The following is a 22137-nucleotide window of genomic DNA, read 5'->3' as shown; positions in this document are numbered from 1 at the left end:
CTTTTTTTTTTTTTTTTTTTTTTTTTTTTTTTTTTTTTTTTTTTTTTTTTGGTGCCGGGGATTGAACTTGGTACCTTGTGCTTGGGAGGCAGGCAAGGGAACCACTGAGCTAAATCCCCGACTCTTCTGGCAATTTTTGCTTCAAATATTTCAGTGCATATTCATAGGATTATTATGTATTCTGGATAAACTTTGGCTTTACCATTGTGAAATTGTAAGATGTATTATCTTTCCCCGATAATATTTTAGTTCTTCAGTATACTTTGATATAGACACTAGAATGTATTGATGTTTGAATGTTAAATATTTTTGATTATTTTTTGTTGGGGGTGCAGTGGGAGACCCAGGGTCTCCCACATATGAGGCAAGCACTCTACCATTGAGCCACCTCCTGCATGCTTTGTTTTAACTTCAGTTTCTGTATTTAAAATGGACTTCTTATATTTAGCACATACATACCACATGATCCCCAATTTAAGATGGCTCAGCTTAAGGTTTGGGGGCTTAACAGTGGTGCAAGAGTGATACACATTCTGAGAAACCTCAACTCAAATTTGAAACTTGATCTTGTCCTGTGCTAGATATGTGGTACAGAACTCTCACAGTGCCGAACCAAAGCAGCAGTAAGCAGCAGTGCCCATTCTGTCACACGATCGTAAGAGTGCACAACCCATACACTGTTTTATTTACTATATTAGCAGTATTTGATGCATTTATTAGGGCATAATCCCATTGTGAATTGGAGACCATCTGTAATTGGTTCCTCTCAATCAAGACCTAATAATCTCTGCTATAATCTTAATGCTTCTCTCTATAAATCAGTTACATTTTTCTTTCCAAAGTAAAGTATGAAAGATTATAAGGTCTTTTTAGATTGATTATTTGCCCTTTTACCCTTAATTTTATGAACAAATAGTATATAGCCATATGACAAAACTCAAAGTATATGGAAAAATTTGTAGTCAAGAGTTCAAAAACAAACAAGGGCCGGGGATTTAGCTAGTGGTTCTCCCACGTGCCTTGCAAACGCAAGGCCCCGAGTTCAATCCCTGGTACCAAAACAAACAAACAAAAAGGAATTAATCTTGTTCCCATACCAATAGCCTATTATATTTCTTCTTTTCCTCTTCACAGGTAGTCATTTCTCTCTTAATTTTGTACTGCTCTACACATATAAACAGATACCCTTTTTGCTTTCACTCATATCCGTGACTATTGCATAAGTCATAAGTCTTCCAATTATAACCTTTAAGTTATGAAATATACTCCAAAAATTGCATAAACTTACAAGTACAGTGTAACCCATAGTTACATATAATGAGCACTAGGGTAGTCATCAGATCAAAATAGAGAATCCATCCAAATGTTTCTTGGTTACAACTCCTTCCTATCCCGGAGGTAACCACCCTCCTGACCTTTATGGTAATTATTTGTTGCTTTCCTTTGTGGTTTTACAGTATTACATTTGCCAATTTGTTCATTTTCATTTCTGTAGGTGCTATTGTATGAATGTACCAACAATGTATCATCGTTCCACTAGTGACAGGCACCAAATCATTCATCAGTCAGTCATGTGTTCATCCTCCACATTACCAAATGATGTCAACCTTTTCTAAAGTAGTAAAATTTTTACTTCATGTCTCTCGAGGCTAGCCTGTACTGGGTATTGCATGACCACTACTAGTCTAGTAGTCAGGGAATAATTTCTATTTTGTTTGAATTATCTTTGACTTTTAGCATCTCTTCATGTGATTAATGACTACTTGTATTTCTTTTATTGTGAAATAGTTACACATAGTACTTTTGCCCATTTTTTGTGCTACATTTTAAAAAATAAAATAATTATTGTTCTTTTTGGAGATAGAAATACACATGTACATGTGAGTGGCCAGAGAATCAATATCTTTTCTAACTCTTAACTTGTCTTTGGGCTCTTTTTTATGTCTTTTGATGAGCAGGACTGGTTTTTATAGTGGTCAGATTTATTGGTTGTCTTGGTTACTCTTCTCATTGCTGAGAAAAAATACCAACATCCAAAGTTAAAAGTAGAGGGCCGGGGATTTAGCTCAATGGTGCTGCTGTCTGCCTCGCAAGCACAAGGTCCCAAGTTCCATCCCTGGTACCAAAAAAAAAAAAAGTTAGAAGAAAGAAAGGTTTGAGTCACAGTTTTTAGAGATTTCAATTCATAGTTGGCTGGCTGTAAGGCAGGATGGCGTGACAGAAGAGAAACAAAGCAGCAAGCAAAGCAGCAAGCAAAGCGACAGCAGCAAGCCCTCTTTCTGTTCCTTATCTTATCCAGGATACCCATGTTGAAGGCAGTTAGCATTCACACCCAGTTTGGGGCAGCCTTAATCCTAGCATTGCACCATGAATCAATCCTAGCATCACATACTGGATCCTACATCCAGTCACTTCTGAAAAGCCCCACCTCTGACCATGTGAGCCTTTGGGAGAACATCTAGATACAAGCCATAACATTGGTCTTTTTGTTTATGGTTAATATTTTCCCCCAAGTACATGAAAATATTCTTTGTGAACATTGTACATTTATATTTAGTTCTTTACTCAGAATTATGGGAATAAAAATTATAGTCTTTCTGTGGGGCAGTTGGATGATATATGTAAATAGAAACAGCAAATCTGCATATTCATTAATCCAGGAATTCAGCTAAATTAGAATTGGATATTGTAGGTTGTATATTTGTTGCAAGCAACTTTTTTATTTCAATTTAAAGATTCCATATTATCGACTCTTTGTCACCAGTTTTTCTCCAGATTAACTCTTCATTTTATTTGTATCTCACCCTTGATTTCCTTTTTAAAAATGTTTCGTAGGGGTGTATTAGTTACTTTTTTAAACATTAAAGAAGAGAAGTACCTTATACTGAAGGTATCACAAGTTTTTTTTGTCACAAGTGAATCTGTGCCAAAAAGATACCATGAGCAAACATTTTAAGTATAAGGTTCTCATTTCATTGAGAATAATGTCATATTCTAGTTTCTGATTTAATTCCATACTTGTTTTTGAAGGGTAAGTGTAATATTTAATTTTGAAAAGTAAATGTCACTTTTGAAAGAAGAATGCCCCATCAGCATCTGAGAAGGAAATACCAGATAAAATTCTCCTTCCAGATGGCACCCTACAGGTGAGGCAGCAGCCTGTGAAATTACAGTCTGAATCACACTACAGATGAGCAGGGCATTTGGAGAAAAGCTTTCTGATAGCAGTAATAAATGACTTGGGCCAGTACCAAGGACAATTCCTGGGAAGTTACACTGCTCATGTCACATAGGGAGCCTGTAATAAAATGAAGCTTAGCAAACTGGAAAGTTAAGAGAAAGTGTGACAACCATTATCCATACTGAATCTTTTCATGTGCTGTATTTAACTCAAAATATTATATATTAGTTCTATACATTCTCTCATACGTACTTTGATTTTTTCCAAATGAATATTTTCACAGTAGATGGTACCTGAGAGCCTGTTGCCAGGTAAGATATCATTCTCAAATATTCTAAGTCACATAGTATACAGATTCTAACCCAGTTTAGTATGTTCTTTGGGGAACTCTTCACTTTGAAGCACTCAGTCCTGAATTACAAATTTCCAATGCCAATATTAAATCTTATGACAGGCACATAGACCTAAGAAGCAATATAGACTAGTGATTCAGAACTTGGCCTTTGTGATTAGAACATGGTTCAAATTCTGCTTCATTCATGTACTGTTTGTGTGACTATAAGCTGTTTATCATTCCTTAATTTATTTCTAAGCCTTAGTTTCCTCATTGGTTAAATGGAAATAAGAGAATGTTCTTTGGGGAAGAATTAAGTGATATAGTACTTACGAATCACTATAACAAATTTTAAAAATTATTACCACTTACTATTATTTGACAGTTTTAGTTTTAGAAATGAAGGTATTATTTAAAAGTAATCTGAATTTGTGCCAGAAAAAAATTTTCAAACCACTGTTTAATTTTAACAAATATAATTATACCCATATACAATATTAGCTCTTATTTATTTAGTCTTAAAAATTTTCATCTATGTGCCAGGCACATTTCCAACTCTCAAGAATATAGCTTCAATATGCTTATACAAGAAAAACACCTAGTTAAAAAGGAAATGCATAGACTGAAAGTAAAAGGATGGAAAACAGTTCTCTATGCTATAGGAACCCAGAAAAAAGCAGGGGTCGGTGTCTTTATTTGCAGGCAAAGTAAATTTCAAACCAAAACTAATTGAGACAAAGAAGGTCACTACATCCTTGTAAAGGGAACAATTCAAGAGGAAGAGATGACAATCATAAGTATATACTAATGCCCCCAACCATACAAAATAAATATTAATGGATATGAATAACCAAATAAGCACTAATAGAATTTTAGTGGTAGACCTCAATACCCCACTGTCACAAAAAGACAAATCATCTGCACAAAAGAATCAACAACAAACTACTTGAATTGAACCAAGCTTGTGAACAAATAGACTTAATAGATGCAGAGTGTTCCACCCCACAAAATCAGAGTATACATTCTTTTCAGCTACACACAGGTCATTCTCCAAAATGGACCACATACTAGCTCACAGAACATGTTTAAGTAAATATAAAGGAATTGAAGTTATCCCCTGTATGCTTTCAGACCATAGAGCAGTTAAACTGGAGATCAAAAGCATAAGAAACCCCATGAACTCCATGAACACATGGAAATTGAGTAACACTTGAACAACCAGCGAGTCACACAGGAAATTAAAGAAGAAATTAGACAGGTTCTAAAATTAAATGATAATGACAGTACAATATATAGGAACCTATGGGACACAGTGACAGCAGTTCTACAAGGGAAATTCATAGCAGTGAATGCCCACATGAGGAATACCTAGCGAAGTCAAATAAACAACCCAATGCTGAACCTTAAGCTCCCAGAAAAAGAAGAGCAAGACAAACCCAAAGCTCATACAAGAGAAGAAATTATGTAAATCAGCAGAAATCAATGCAATAGAGACTAAGAGAATGATAGAAAAAGTCAACAAATCGAAGAGTTGGTTTTTCAAAATAAAATCAATAAACCTGTATCAACCTTATCAAAAAATGGAAAGAAAAGGCTCAGATCCATGCAGTTATGAACAAAAATGGTGAAGTCACAATAGATCTAGCAGAAATCCAGAGGATCATCAATACCTACTTTCAGAACCTATACTCTAATAAAATGGAAAACACAGAACAAATGGACAGATTTCTAGATACATATGAATTACCAAAGTTGAATGAAAAATTCTAAATGCTCCATTTACAATCAGTGAAATTGAAAAGGTAATTAAAAATTTACCAACAAAGAAAAACCCACGTCCTGATGGCTTCACTGCTGAGTTCTATAAGACACTTAGGGAATAACTATTGGCACTACTCTTTAAACTCTTCAATGAAACTGAAAGAGAAGCAATACTTACAAATTCATTCTTGGAAGCAAGTGTTACTTTGATTCCAAAAGCAGAGAAAGACCCACACACAAAAAAACTACAGGCCAATCTCCGGAATGAACATAGATGCAAAAATCCTCAGTAAGATACTGGCAAACAAAATACAGAGGGTCATCAAGAAGATCATACACCCTGATCATGTTGGATTTATCCCAGGGATGCAAAGATGGTTCATCATACATAAAGGAATGAATGTAATAAACTATATTAACAGAGCCAAGGACAAAAACCATGTGATCATCTCAATAGATGCAGAAAAAGCATTTGACAAAATTTAGCACCCATTTATGATGAAAACCCTATAGAAAATTGTAATAGATGGTCTTTATCTCAACCTGATAAAGGATATCTATAAAAAACAAACAGCCAACATCATATTAAATGGCTGAAAACTGAAAATCTTCGCTCTAAAATCAGAAAGACAAACTTATCAACTATCTCCACTCCTGTTTATTATAGTTCTGGAAATATTAGCCACAGCAATTACACAAGAGAAAGAAAAAAAAAAAGGAATAAAGCTAGGAAAGGAGCTGTCATGTAAAGGTACAAGATCCCAATGATGAATGTAACTGTACTGTATACCTAAAATGTACCAATAAATTCAATGAGAAAAAAAAAGCTAGGAAAGGAAGAAGTTAAGCTACTTTTATTTGCTGTTGATATGATACTCTACATAGAAGACCAAAAATACTCCACCAAAAGACTTCTAGACTTAATTGACAGATTCAATAAAGTAGTTGGATACAAGGTCAACACTCAAAAATCAATAACCTTCTTGTACACAAATAACAGACTCACTGACAGAGAAATTAGGGGAACAATTCCTTTCACAATAGCATCCAAAGAAATGAAGTATCTTGGAATCAATCTAACGGAAGCAAAAGACCTTTGTTGAGAACTACAGCACTCTGAAAAAAAGAGATTGAAGGTGATATGAGACAGTGGAAGGATATCTGCTGTTCCTGGGTAGGAAGAACAAACATAATGAAAATGGCCATACTTCCAAAACAGCTATATAGATTCAACGGGATCCCGACTGAAATCCCTACAGTATATTTCACAGAACTAGAGAAAATAATCCAAACATTCACTGGAACTAGAAGAGACGTAGAATAGCAAAAGCAATTCTAGGCAACAGGGACGTGACGGGGGGTCTCACAATCCCTGACCTGAGACTATACTACAAAGCCACTGTGATTACAAACAGCATGGTATTAGGCTAGGGATTTAACTCAGTGGTGTTGCTGCCTGCCTTGTAAGTGCAAGGACCTGAGTTCAATCCCCGGTATCCAAAAAAAAAAAGAAAAGAAAGAAACAGTATGCTACTGGCAAAGAAACAGACCCAAGGATCAGTGGAATAGATTAGAAGATATAAAAACAACTCCAGACATACTCAGCTTCCTCATCTTTGACAAAGGAGCCTCACTGGAGGAAAGATAGCCTATTCAATAAATGGTGTTGGAAAAACTGGATTTCAACCTGACAAAAATTAAACTAGACCCATATCTTTCACCATGTGCTAAACTAAAATTGAAGTGGATTAAAAATCTAAATATTAAAACAGAAACACTAAACTTGCTGGAACATAGGTAGAACTCTTAAAGATATTGGCATAGGAAAAGACTTTATGAACAAATCCTCAGTAGCATGGGAACTAGCACAGACAATCAACAGGTGTGATGTCTTCTTATTAAAAAGTTTCTGAACTGCAAGAGAAACCACCAGCAGCTTAGAGACAATCTGCAATGTGGGAAAGAAATTTTATCAGCTGTTCTTCAGACAAAGGACTACTATCTAGAATATATGAAGAATTTAAAAAATATCAGACTCCCCCCAGATGTAAAGACCTAATTCAAAAATGGTCATCTGAAATGAACATATTTCTCAGACAAAGAAGTAAAAGCAGAAAATAATCATATGAAAAAATGTTCAACATCACTGGTCATCCGAGAGATACAGATGAAAATAACACTGAGATTTCACCTTACAACAGAAAGAATGGCTGCTATCAAGAAATCAAACAATAGCAAATGTTGTCGGAGTTGTGGGGAGAAAGGAACCCTTCTCCACTGTTGGGAGTGCAGACTGGTGCAACCACTATGGAAATCACTATGGAGATACCTCAAAGAGCTTGGACTGGAGGTTCCATTTGACCCAGGTATTCCTCTGTTGGGTATCTTCCCAAAAGAATTAAAAGAATCATACCACAGTGGTATATGTGCACCCATGCTCATAACAGCACAGTTTGTAATAGCTAAAACTTGGAAACAGCCCAGTTGCCCATCAACTGGAGACTGGATAAAGAAGATGTGGTGTTTTGTTTTGTTTTTTTATAAAATGGATTACTACTATCCAACCATAAAGAATGAGAAACTAGAGAGATTTATAGCTAAATGGATGCACATTGAGGCCATACTCTTAAGTAAAATAATAAGTGAATAATAAGATATATGTGTAAATATTGAATAGTTTCTGTGGTGTGAAAAAGTGTAAATAAGGATTAAACTGTATAATTGATTTTAAGTAATGGGAAGAAAATGTCTAAAGGAGTAGGGAATTAGGAGGGGTAGGGGAAAGGTAAGAAGGGAAAAGAAAAAATGTGAGAAAAGGAAAAAATGGAAATGAAGTCTTTGTAAATAGGAAAGGGTGGAGGGGGTGAAGGGAAGGCAGGGAAATGGAAAAAAATAACCAAGATACGTCATGTAAAGGTACAAGATCCCAATGATGAATGTAACTATTGTTTACTAGGTATTCCTCTGTTGGGTATCTTCCCAAAAGAATTAAAAGAATCATACCACAGTGGTATATGTGCACCCATGCTCATAACAGCACAGTTTGTAATAGCTAAAACTTGGAAACAGCCCAGTTGCCCATCAACTGGAGACTGGATAAAGAAGATGTGGTGTTTTGTTTTGTTTTTTTATAAAATGGATTACTACTATCCAACCATAAAGAATGAGAAACTAGAGAGATTTATAGCTAAATGGATGCACATTGAGGCCATACTCTTAAGTAAAATAATAAGTGAATAATAAGATATATGTGTAAATATTGAATAGTTTCTGTGGTGTGAAAAAGTGTAAATAAGGATTAAACTGTATAATTGATTTTAAGTAATGGGAAGAAAATGTCTAAAGGAGTAGGGAATTAGGAGGGGTAGGGGAAAGGTAAGAAGGGAAAAGAAAAAATGTGAGAAAAGGAAAAAATGGAAATGAAGTCTTTGTAAATAGGAAAGGGTGGAGGGGGTGAAGGGAAGGCAGGGAAATGGAAAAAAATAACCAAGATACGTCATGTAAAGGTACAAGATCCCAATGATGAATGTAACTGTATTGTTTACCTAAAATGTACCATTGAACTTAATGGAAAAAAATTCCAACAGTCATGCAAATAACCATCTTTTTTACCCTTTTGGTATGTTTTACCAAATGTGTCAATAGGTACATGCCCCCTTTTAGTAATTCCTTGGCATAGATTATGATTCACTTTAATCAATTGATAAATATCTATTTATAAGCATTTGTGTTCATAAATCAGATGGATAAAAATTTCTTAGGTGAATTCCACAAATTCTACAGGTTCTGTAAGCACCCAGATCATATGATGAACTCCCTTTTAAGAGTTTAGCATATTACTGTTTATCTAGAAAAATTTCCACCAAACCCTTAGTTTTCCTAATGCAAACATTTCAGTACATAATCTTTGTTGAGCAGTCTGTCTTTGGAGGCAGTTATTTTTTTCCTCAGAGAATTGATGTGGGGTAGGGGGTAGGTAGGTGCTACCAAGGTACAATTGATATCAATTTAATTGGGTTCCATTATGAATGATTCAAGCTTATGAGCCATATTTTTTATAAATTCAAATTTACTGTTAATCTTCTGTAAAGAGAATCCATTCTGAATTTGCAGATTTATCTTGTTCTGGAGAAATCCTTAAAATAACTTCATGTGGTTTAAGAATATTGTATGGTATTTATCTCATCAGACAGTAACTTAAGCACAGAACAAATGAGTGGATGAGAACAGCTTTAAATTAGAACAGCAAGAAAAAAACCTCAACTCCTTATTAGCTGAAGACGAAGTGCAGTGTGTTGCTTGCTGACCTCCGTGCTGAGCACTTGACTTCCTGCCTGTTGTGGTTGGCCTAGGGGCAGGCTCCAAAAGGCTGACAAATACCAAAATGGGCATGGATGTCTCAGTCATGATTTGTCATATCTTTTGGAAACTGATAGTACTATTGGAATGTAGCTCTAGTGACAAATTAGTGTATCTGCGACACTTATAACAGGTTTCCGTTTCATTGATACTGTGATTATCTTTTCACAAAAAAGAATTAATTACTATAAAATCTACTGTATACCAGAGTCATATTTTCTAAACTGTATTTCAAGCAACACTAGTGTACCGATGTGTTGATAGATGTTAATTTTTTTAAAATGTGATCAAACAGTGAATAATTCTTGGCTGATATATATTCAACAAGCCAAGTGCGGTGGTTACACACTTGTAATCCTAGCAGTCTGGGAGGTTGAGGCAGGAGGATCACAAGTTCAAACTCACGTTGGGCAACTTGGCAAGATCCTGTTTCAGAATTTTAAAGGGGCCGGTTGTGTAGTAGCTCCATGCAAAGGCTATGAGTTCAGTCCTCAGTACCAGGAGAGAAGGCGAGGGTGGCCTTCAGTTAAGCACTGTTAGCCTTCTGTTAGCACTGTTCAGAAATTGTAGTGTGTTAATGTGTGAATCTCTATGAGCAGATGGTATACTATGTTGATATAAAAAATATCTAGTGTTTCTTAAACCTCTTTGACTAAGTATATTTGTCAGAAAGTCACTGGGCAGGAAACTCTTTGGGAAACCATGCTCTAGACTGGGGATTCTCGGCCTCAGTCATTGCCATCTTGGACAGGTCACTGTGTGGCCAGCTGGCTGGTGTTCAGCAGCGATCCTGGCCCTTCCCAGGCCTGCTGATAGCGTCACCCAAGTCCCATCCTCGCCTGTAACAGAACTGCCTCTAGACGTTGCCAAATGTTCCCCCAGGAACAAAATCTACTTAAGAACTGCTGCTGTAGATTAATAATTGCAACATCTCAGGGAGTTACAGGTTTATTGACAGTTTCTATCTGACATTTTCCTTTTATTAAAGAAGAAAGAGTGGTCTGGAAAGTGGAACACAGGTTGAAAAGATTCAGTATAATTACCAAATAGACTTTTAGGTCCACTTTATACCCTGTCCCCATTTGCTAGTGATTATTAAGTGGTGAAATTCCTACAAAAAAATTCAGACATTGTAAAATATTATATGGTGGAAGCATAGAATATATAATTGTTATATTAGTATATAATATTAAAAGAGCCCAGGTACTTGCAAACACTCATTTCTAAAGTTTATTTTTTTCCTTTCTTGTGCAGGGATATTTTCTTCTTTTTGAGTCTATGTTAGATTCTGTCCTTTATGCAAAGAACAAGTACTTGGCAAAAGGAGGATCAGGTAAGTATAAACTTTTACTGTTAACATTCTAATTTTAGTCTGGTAGAACCAAATTAAACTTTGAATTTCAAATAAACTGTGCATCACTGAGAAACTTCCTAATAGATGTGAAAGATGTTTCCGTTAGAAGAAATGTTAAGGCATCTGGGTATTGTTAAAAGCAGAACATTGCATAAGGTACACAAAACTCCAAATTAATGGTATTTTCAAGAATACTTATTAGAAGGATTTTTTAAAAAACTAGATTTTGGAAGATTTTTAATATTCAAATCAAAATTTAAAGAAGCGACTTTTCATTTTTAATTCTTGTGTCATTTATTTGCTTTTTTTCTAATAGCATATTTCATGCTAAGTTGGAAATTATTCACTTTAATAGCAGATGTTTGTGATTTTACTCAGTGTATAAAGCTGGCTTCTCTGTCATTTCATGATAATGTTTAAACAGTGTCTTCTTGCTTTCCAGAAAGGTTTTAAAGCACCATATACCCCACAAGTACATAAATAGTCCCCAGTAAATGGGGAAGGTTTTTTCATGTCTGTAGAAAACATTTTATCATATTAACTCTGCATCCTCAGAGGACAGTATGTTTGCACGCACAGCGCCACTGAGCCAAATCTCTAGCCCTGAGGAGAGTATGTTTTGCAGGCCTTCTGTTGAACAAATGTCTGAGGCTCAAGGATTATGTTTGTTCCCCTTCATCACTTCAGCATACTCCACAGCTTCTGGAGCAGGATAAGCAGCATGGTGTGTTGGCTGAGCTGAATCCTTTGGACTGAGTTAAATCCCACCTGTCCCCTTCACTCATCCCTCCCTACACCTTGCTTGTCTGAGGGGTTTTCATTGTGTGAGGACAGGTGGTGAACGTTACCTGGAAGTAGATGGAAAGGAAGAGTGAAGTTCAAGTAACGACCAAGTCCTTGACCGTAGTTGTGCCTCCTGCCTGTTAATATTCGGTGGAATTCCTTTGGCAGTTATGGTACAGTGAAAAATCAGTAAGGCCCAAAACATAAAGAACAGAGAAGAATTCTCCAGAACAGTAGAGTTGTTTTTATAATACCATTTAAATGAGTTTGCTTTTCTTTTTCAAAATGTGCCTATTTCCTTGGTATATTTTCTACAACAATTTCAAGATATGTTCCTGATCTCTGCCATGATCCTGGCTAGAATTTTTAGATATGTTTTACCCTTCTACAATTGGCTGTATATTTCTGTAATTATAGAGATTTGGTTTTTTTGTTGATTGCCTACTAACTGTCAAATAATATCCTCTACCTTTGTTATTAGATATAATCCTCATCAACAACCCTCTGGAATCATAGTAACAGTTTCATAAAACTGTCCTGAATGACATTTGTTAAGTGGCCAAGCCTTGATTTTTCTTTTTTAACTCAGATCTGCCTAACTCCAGTATTCATGTTTTCACTTAATTTTATTTCACTAGTAAAGTACAATCTGTCTCTTTCTATGAAGTTCTAAAGAAAGATTCAGATAAGTGTTTCCCTACCTCCCTGAATGGTATTCATTGATCTTACTGACGAACTGCCAGCAACTTATTACATTTAAATTGAATTCTTGGTGAAATTCATTAAGAACCTACAGCATCGTGAACCGTGGCAGGACTATTTCTCATTATCAGAAAGAAAAAAGGGAGGCTTCTAAAGCTCCTTTGCTCCATATTTTTAGATAGCTGATATTAGTGCTAAGGTAATCTGGAGGTATGTTGAGAAGAAGTCATCATTTCACTGCTCTGAGCGGTACTGTTCAATGTTATTTGTTAATAGAATCAAGAGGAAAATGTCAACGATGAACAGCATGAAATGGTTTAGCCCATTTGTGTATGTGATGGTGCCTGATTTAGGTGCTCATTCTTGTCATGTCGTTTTGAAAGGAAGGTTTACTAAGCAGTTGCTAATGTGAAGCTTTTAGAAAATGATTGAGTTATGAGAGAAGGGCCACATCAATATAATGGGACCTTTTTTTTTTCTTCTTTTTTTGTATGGGAATTGAATCCAGGGCCTTTGCACTGTGCTGCATTCTCTGCCATGTTTATTATGAGGCAGGGTCTCAGAAAGTAGTTGATCAGGATGGACTCAAACTTGTGATCCTGCAGCCTCAGCCCCCCAGAGTGCGGGGATTACAGTCGTGCACAGCATGCCCATGTCTATGATTTATTTCTACATGAACTTACATTCAGTGTGTCTCTCTGTTTCTGAGGGGCGTATGTGTGTGCGCGTATACAGAGACAAGAGAGGAAATAGAAAGAATAAAGGTTTTATAAAACATAGTCATCTAGTAACTTGAGTTTTGCAAAATATAACTTGCATTGATTTTTTTTAAATGAGAATGCTAACTTATATGTTAAAGTATATTTATCTCATCATCCCTATTGTCACCCAGCAGTTCCACAGCACTTTAGAGAAGGTACTCAATTACCACTACTATTATTAACAAACATAATTTAATGAAAGCAGATTTACTAAAGGCTGTTGCTACTTTTTCTAGCTAGAATTTACTATGCACTTATTGTATGTCGGGAATTGTAGTGTTTAACATTCAACCAACCCAGAGGTGAGGAGGAAAAGTAGGAATATGTCTGAATTATGACCAGTGGGTATTTTTGCAACTAGAGTTAAGGTAAAAACATGTATTTTCAGATAGTGATATGGAATGTAAGTGTTTTATTCCAATAGGAAATCTAACAAAATTTGGGTAGGGGATGCAGAAGTGTTTGTGACTTAATTGCTATGTCTTTAATAGTAGGTGTTTTAGAATATCATTTAAAGTTGACAGATCAAGTCATGGAATTAGAAGCACCTTTAAAATTACAAAGCTAACATTAAAATGATACTGTTTACTAAACTGAATAAATAAGGGAGGGCAGGGGTAAGGGGAAAAAATGAGAATCAAGACTTGTCATATAGAGGTACAAGATCCCAACAATGAATGTAACTGTACTGTATCCCTAAAATGTACCAATAAACTCAATTAAAGCTGGAAGAAAAGATAAGGGCTAAGGATGTAGCTCAGCAATAGAGGACTTGCCTAATATATGGAAGACCTGGGTTCAATCCCCAATATCACAAAAAAGAAAACAAAAATTGAGTGAATGAGGTTTGTGGTGATAGGTCCTGTCTGTATCTTGATTGGGGGTTCATTAAACAAACAAAACCAAAAATGTGCATTTTCATGCACATACAAAAAGAGTAATGATGAAATAGCAATTCCCACCTCATTCCAGTCAAATGTATTATGATATAATTTGATTCCTAACTTTTCTGAAAAACATGTTAAAACTGCTAACTCTATGCCCACCTCTGTTTTGGTCATCATTATCAATACAGCTGTCGTTTTAAAATGTGAGTGCAACTTAAAAGGAGAGAAGGAAAAGGGGAGGACAGGAAATACCTTGTATCTTTACTCATGGCAAATAGTAAATAATGCTGGAAATAGAGAACCGAACATGTTATACAAGGTTATAATTGTAAACTACTAGACGAAGATGAAGACCTTCTCTATACAAGCATTAATGTGGATGTAGGCCCGTGGTAGAGTGCTTGCCTAGCATGCCATGTTAATCTCCTGTGTATTGTTCCAACTTCAGTGTTTCTTTCCTTTTAATAGGTGAGTTTAACCCTTTTACATTTATTCATATGTTAAATATTTTTTGTTCATGAATATTTTCTATTTTCATACTTAATTTCTGTTTTGAAAAGCAGTTTGTCACATGGATTTTCACTTTTTCCTTGTGTATTTTTATCTCTTGTTAGGGCTAGGGAATCAAGCCTAAGGCTTTGTACACACTAGGCAATCACTTTACACTGAGTTACATCCTCCAACCCTTTTCCCTGTATTATTTTTATAGATAGATATGAAGTTCCATGTTTTCACTTGAATAGCTTACTTTATAATGACAACTTTACCTAACTTCTTTATCTCCTAACATCAGTAATGACAGTCAAAGATGACACAGTCAAAAAAGGGAAAATAGTTTTACATCACAAAAGAATACCCAATTATATTCATTTGTAGAACTATTTTTTAAATTACAACAGTTAAATTTGGATGGATATTTAGACAAGTCCAAACAAAATGAAAACAGCAAAGAGGAATTGGAGTGAAAATATTGTATAACAGGGCTTAGATTTAAAGATCAAAATCATATTTCTACCTCATAGATATCTGAAATGTTTTTAGAAAAATACAGGTGATATATTTAAAACTCAACAAGACTCACATGTGCACGTTCACCACTGAATGATCTTGCAGATTTAAATAAATGGAAAGAAGCACCATGTTCTGGGGTAGAAAGAATAAGTGCCATAAAGATGTCGTTTCTCCCAAAATGATTTAAAGTGTAACAGAATCCAAAAATGATAGTTGTTGAAGGTAAATAGGTACATAAGAATTAATTGCTGTGTGCTCTTCTCTATTTTTAAAATAAATTTGGAATGTTTTATACGGTAAAGTTTTAAAAATTCTAATCCTCACCAGCAGGCTTTTCTAAACAGGCTCTTTATAAAATTTATATGAAAAAGCAAGCAAAGAAGAATGGCAAAAAATCTTTGAAATAGAAAGGTACAGTATTTGGGATAGGTGATACTACAGGAGGAGTAGTATTAACAAATATTAAAACATATAATAAAATTTTAATAATTAGAACAGTGCCTTAGTAATTCTTGAAGTGATGAGTTGAAGAAAATAAAAAGTCCTTGTATAGGCACAACTCCATATGACATCTCATATAATTGAGGAGCTGGCTTTTCTAAGCAAATTCTGTTCCCTATAGTCTCATCACTCTGCAGGCTGAGGCAGGAAGATTCCTTGAACTCAGGAGTTCAGGACCAGTCTGTGCAACATAGCCAACCTGATCTCCAAAAGGAAAAAAAGACTTATTTACAAAATAAATTGTATACTATAGATTTCAGTAAGTCATGTTAAATGTAGATTAATTACTGTAGCTTTCTACTAAGTCCTGATTGTTCTTTTTATAATTGCTTTGGCAATTTCATCATGGTGGAAAGGTTAAAAAAATAGAATCTGGTAGTTTCTGTTTTATAAAAAGACTTCTACGATGAGGTTGAGTGAATAAATCAATTTTGGGGTAATCAGCATCTTAGTGATCTTGAATCTTCCAGCCCATGAAACCCATGTATTTTTTTCATTTCTTTCTCCCCCAATCCCCACACCACCCACAGTACTGGGGCTCGAACTCAGGACCTTGAGCTTTCCAGACAGGCGCAACACCAAGCTACATCCCCGGTCTTCATTTCTTTAATTTCTCCTGATACTGTTTTACAGTTTTTAATATAAGGATCTTGTACATCCTTTAAGTTTATTCTTAAATGCTTAAAATTTTTGTCATTCTTACCAAATTTTTTTTTTAGTTTTATGTTTCAATTGACTGCTGATATGAACATACAAATTATTGTAGACTGTGATCTTGCTAGGTTTACTTGTTTCTCTAGTAGTTTTATAGATATCTTAGAATTTTCTATGTAAAGAGTCATTTGCAGATAGTTTTGCTTCTGCCTTTTTATACCTTTTTTTTTTTTTTTTTTTTTTTTTTTTTTTTTTTTTGTGGAATCAGGGATTGAACTCAGGACTTCGGGCTTGCGAGGCAGGCATGGTGCCACTGAGCTAATTTCCTGGCCCCTATACTATATATATTTTAATGTTTTGTTGCCTGTAACCCTTTGAGTAAAAGAGGAAACAGTGAGTCCATTCAGATTTAAATGAATAATCTGAAAGTGATATGAGGTATTGACCTATTTTCAAAGAACTTCCCCACAAAGTCTCTACTAATATGACGGGGAGAGTTAATTCACTGTGGAGGCCTCGCCAACTGCACTTTAATTAATCCAAGTAGCATGTGCAAAAATGGAACAAATTGAAATTATGCTCTGTTAGGAACCTGTAGAAATAATTTTTTTCTCTGAAACTGCCTCAAAACTAGTAATAGTTTGTAAAATTATAATTTTTACAGAAGAAAAGAGCGCATTGATGGTGAAATCTTCCATGTTACTAGAGAAGAGTATTTTCATTGTACACATACTGAGCACCCTCCCCTGTACTTAGAAATAAACTCATATGTCTTTTGGGAGCTTTCAGGATGTATACATCTTCAGGGTACACTTGTCAAGAACTTGAGGGTTGATTGTCCAATGTAATGCAGAAGTTGTAGTAATTATTTTGTAACATTGTTTCCTCATTAGTTTTGATAAAGACCACAACTGCTGGAGGCTTTAGGTTAAAAAATGTTGACTTTTGGGTACCACGTCAGACTGTTTTGAACCAAAATCTAGAAGAGTCCTGTTCTTAATAATTTAAATGTTTTTTTGTTGATGTCACTCAGTTCTTGTTGCAAGAAATAAAAGTCCAGGGCTGGGGATATAGCTCAGTGGTGCCATGCCTGCCTGGCAAGTGCAAGGTCCTAAGTTTGAACACCAGGACCAAAAAAAAAAAACCCACCATATTAAATAGAAAAATAATTTATTAAAGGCAGAGTAGGTTACAAAGTTTGTGTGGGAATTGGAAAAGCAGGCTAAATAAAAAGCTGTGTATCCAGCTAGGAAAAATGCTAAAATTACTGTACAGGATTTCTAGCATTAGTGCCTTAATGCTAGACACTACCAGACAGGTAACACTTCGGATATCATTGCAAGTAGACGTTGCTGCCTCTGAAAATTAGAAGCTTTTGGTTTGTGTCATTAGTGGAGCTGTGGTCCTGTCCTAACCTGCAAGGGAAGTAGGAAAAGCAGGGTTCTGTCCTTTCCTGCTTCTATAAAAAAGTAGCCCTGCGTCCTAACACAGAGGACCACACACACTGTTCAGAGGGGCAGGAAATAGAGTGGCTAAGGGAGAGCATGCACTCGCAGTTCTGTCTCTCCCCAGGACTTCCCATTGCAGTTGGTTTTGGAAAATCTGATCTGTGCTAATAAAAATTTTCTTCTGCTATGAATTCCATATATGCGAATGTACTTTTCTTGTTATTTCTCTGTCTACCTACATGGGAAATTATCTGATACATATTACTCTTTCCTCATTTCTGCTTGGCTGCTTTCATTTGTAGTGTTTCTTGCACTGTCATCTCATCCCCTCACTCAGAGCAGAATAAGTTAGGATGAACATTTCCATTTTCCTCAATTTTGTTAACCTCAGGTCTTTTCAGTCTGCTTTTTTGTCCTCCTTTCTCTTCCAACAAATGTCTATTTATTTTAGGAAGATGGAGTTCTTCTTTCCCTTTTTTGTATTTGAAAAATATGAAATATGCTGTGCATATTGAAAAACATATTTTTGCAGTAGGACTTAAAGATTTTTAATATTTTCATAATTCACCATCTACATTCTTCAGATCTGTTTTTTTTTCACATTTATTTTGTCGGTGCTGTTCAGTAATATTGCAGTGGTACCATGTTCTACTTTTCAGTATATACTTTTTCAGAGCATATTGCAGTTACATCTTAGTTTAGCTAAGCTGTAGTGGGCCTTGCTATTTGTAAGTTAATGATGAACAAATGCATCTAATTTCCATAAGTATTGCTCAGTTTCAGAGATTTCCTTATATAAAGTAAAGTAGTTAAGTGACTCCCACTTATCTGCCAATTTGGCGACTTGATACTGCGTTTTCTGATAATACGTGTCAAGTATTTTGCTATCATTGATTATTGACAAGAATCTTTCTGTTGCTCATATATATTAAGAAAAGCACACTTTTTTACTCATGTTTGTAATATTTTTACTGTGTGGTTATTTATATACAAGTGGTGATACTAGTGTTTATGAGGAATCATGTTCTTATGCATCTCAGTACTCTCCTTTAGTATTCAAAAGTTTGTGAGGCGTTCCAAAGGGATAAAGGATTTCCCATCCTTGTCTGTTCACCATGTGAGGTATTCTAGTGACAGATGAATTCTGGGCAGTGAGTCGAGAAGGACACAGATGTCAAAGCCATGAATTTCTAAATAGTCTGTTAAGAGGGTGCTTTTGTTCAATCAGCATTTTGTTAATTTCACCTACAAGCAAGAATAATTATTTAATTATAATTTCTATCTGACAAAAATCTAATAACAAATGTGTCAAAATCTAAAGATAAAAGATTAGTCAGGATTTTGGCCGGAGGCCCAAAATTTAGGCAGCCGTGTAGAGGTGGATATAGATCCAAATTGACCTAATAACGCTGATTACAAATTCTTTGTGAATAATATCCATGGATCTTACTGAGGCATAAAAGTAGTTTTATTTTTACGTATTAAAATGTAAGAATTTTGTTTTGTATCTTTATGAAATAAAATTAGCTTAAAAATTTACCTTGACATTAGAAAAAGTATAGTCATATTCCTCCTTAGTTTGTTTTGTCTTATTGCCAGCATTGTTTCAAAACTATTTATAACTTCCAGAACATAATGTGAAAAAGCCATCTTTATTAGAGGTATAACTAATACATCATATTGTTTGATATCAAACCAGGTTATCAGCGTACTTTTTTGTAAAAGGCCTAATAGTAAATATTTTCAGTTTCATGGTCCCAGCTATGCAGCTATAGTACAGCCACAGATAATATGTAAACACATAAATGTGGCTGTATTCTAATCAAACTTATTTACAAAAGCATCTAAGAAACTGGATCCATGGTCCACTGTTTGCCAAACCTGGTAGAGATTTATGACATTAAAAATTTCTGCTAAAATTTTAATAATATTCTAAAGTAGAGCTTTATGAACCATGTAAAATAATTTGAATGTGCAGTCCTTGGCAGGATATTGAGCTCCCATTGAACTATGCCATGAGTGGCACTTGCTGAGGTAGGCAGTTTGGTGGTCCTGATAATAGCTGTGTGGTACATTTCTTTCATCTCTATCAAGGGTGTCATTTATCTGGACTCCTTCCTGTTTGTAAATAAAGTTTTATTGGAACACGGTCATGCTCATTTGTTTATCTATTGTGTATGACACCAACAGCAGCAGAAAGCAGTACTTTCAACAAAACCATATGGCCCACAAAACCTAAAATAGTAACTTTACAAAAAACCATTTGTTAACCCTCCCGCCATGCTCTTACTGTATTTCTCTTTAAGCATGAAATTTCAGGGCACCCTGTGGGAATGCCTCTATGTTTGCCATATTGGGGCCAAGAAAAGATGTATCCAGAAGTTAGCCAAATAGCTAAGTGCTTCAGGATTCTTATTCTTTTACAGTGTTTTTCTTCATAAGGATCTGCTCTAGGAAATTAAACATAATTTCCTGTAGTTGGTCCTATTGCTGGTCGGCATTTCCCATAATAAATGAGTTACTTTGAAGAACTTGTATTGATTGGGGGACTTTACCTGTTTGGAGGCGAAGGAAGGTGAAGTAACTGGGTTTCCGTGGCTGTGCACTCTGGCCCAGGGCAGCTGGCCCTTCCTTCTCGAGCTCTGTTGTACTGACTTGAGAACCTTGTCACTGACATAGCACTAGGTATTTTTTCTGGGTAGTATCTCAGAGTTAGATCTTGAAGGATTTGCTTTGATGCCTGCAGATCTTAATGGGATTTATGGAGGTAATTGAGTGCTGTAGTTATTAAATAATAAAATTTCCAGGATAGTAGATAAAAATAAAGTTTGGGGGAAAGAGAGGGTATTTGCAGCTTAAATAAAGTCTGCTTAATCTTGTGACAATTTCTTCATTTCTTTCTTACATTTATATTTGCTCTTGGTTGGTTCAGCAATATATTTATTGTATTCCATGAATTTCCTAAAAGTTGCTATTTCAGATACTCAAAGGAAAAAAACTAATTTTCTTATTTATTAGTCTCAAAAAATAAGAAACAGTATTTTTCAAGAAGTTCCATATCATCCAGCCTTTACCTGTGGGGTGGGATGTGTCCCCATAGTAGAGGACTTGCTAGCGTGCCTGAGGCTCCTGTACGACTAAAAAACCAAATTACAAAAGAATCTTGTTGGCAGTTTCTTCTTAGATCACTACTCCATAACTCTCCTAGCACTTTTCCTCTTTGGCTCTCTTCCTTCTGGGGCACCAGCTGCTCAGCTTGCCTCCCTCTTCTCTGTGTCCCATAAATTCTGGTGCTCACTGTGTGCTCTCCCTAGGCCTTGTGGCCCCCATTACGTTCCTCTCTGTTTGCAGGCCCGTCGCTCCAAAGTTATGTCTCAGGCCCAGATCATCCCTTTTGGATTTCAGACTTGTGTTTCAGCTCCTTGTTGAGTATTTTTATCTGCTTGTGCCATAAGCAGTAAACTTTCGTTTTCCTATTGAATCTGCCTATGTTTTTCCATACTATCTTATTGGTAGGACAGACTGTCCACTTGCTAAAGCTTGACGCTCATCCTCGACTCTTCTAACCTCCACAGCCAGCCTGTGAGTCCTGCCTCCCAGATATCCCCGAATAACGTCTCCTATCCAGTCCCATAGCTGTCAGCCTGACTCTGATCAGCTGAACTACTACAACTATTTCTTACTTTATTTCAGTTTTAGTCTTGCATCCTTCCCATTCATTCTGAACCTTGCATTCCCAGTGGTTTTTCTAAAACTACAATCTGATTGTGTTGCTACCCTGGTTTTTTTTTTTTTTGGTACCAGAGATTGAACTTGGGTCCTTGCGCTTGCAAGGCAGGCCACCGAAGTGCTGAGCTAAATCCCCAGCCCCAATTGCTACCCTGTTTTTAATTTTTTGCTGGATTATTATTAAAGTCAAGTCTGATTTACTAATATAGTTTAATCAGGTGCCTTTCTAGTTTTATATCTCACTGCTTATCTTTGCCTGGGCTGTCTGTGGGCCATGGCTTCTATTAATTGTGAGTCTGTGTGCACCCTGCTCTTCCTGAAAGGCTCTTTCCTCCCCACTCCCAGCTGGGGCTTCAGTTCTTACCTTACATAATAGCCCTGCTCCCTGGCTTCCAGTAAGTTTGAATTCTCTCATTTTGCTTTGAGCTCCTGTAATACTTTGTGCTGTCTCTTTTAGTAATAGTCATCTAAGTTTCTGAGGGTAGGGACCTGCAGCCACAGACTTTAGACTGGCACATATGCTGGCATGTTCGTAATGTTCACAAATATTTTCTTTTATATAGAGTAAGAGGGTAATATGAACTGGCCTTCCACAAAAGTATAGAATTAAATTTTACTGATGCTTTGTTTTTCATATTTGGTTTTTGTTTTTGTTTTGTTTTTTTTTTTTTT

The 22137-nt window shown here is 35.7% G+C and overlaps 1 protein-coding gene across 4 annotated transcripts in view; it reads left to right on the top strand.

Moving 5' to 3' along the window:
• Positions 1-22137, top strand: part of Prmt3 (protein arginine methyltransferase 3) — a 113233-nt gene that overhangs the window by 42663 nt on the left and 48433 nt on the right. For all 4 annotated transcript variants that reach the window (XM_010620415.3, XM_033764071.1, XM_033764073.1 and 1 more), the window contains one exon: positions 10890-10968. In XM_010620415.3, coding sequence (XP_010618717.1) covers positions 10890-10968 — 79 coding nt within the window. The remainder of the gene's footprint in view (positions 1-10889; positions 10969-22137) is intronic.

This window comes from Fukomys damarensis, unplaced genomic scaffold, assembly GCF_012274545.1.
Source record: "Fukomys damarensis isolate Sample0158 unplaced genomic scaffold, DMR_v1.0_HiC HiC_scaffold_16, whole genome shotgun sequence".
Classification (NCBI taxonomy): Eukaryota; Metazoa; Chordata; class Mammalia; order Rodentia; family Bathyergidae; genus Fukomys; species Fukomys damarensis.
The sequence above is the reverse complement of the archived record's forward strand: the minus strand, read 5'-3'. Positions and strand labels throughout refer to the sequence as shown.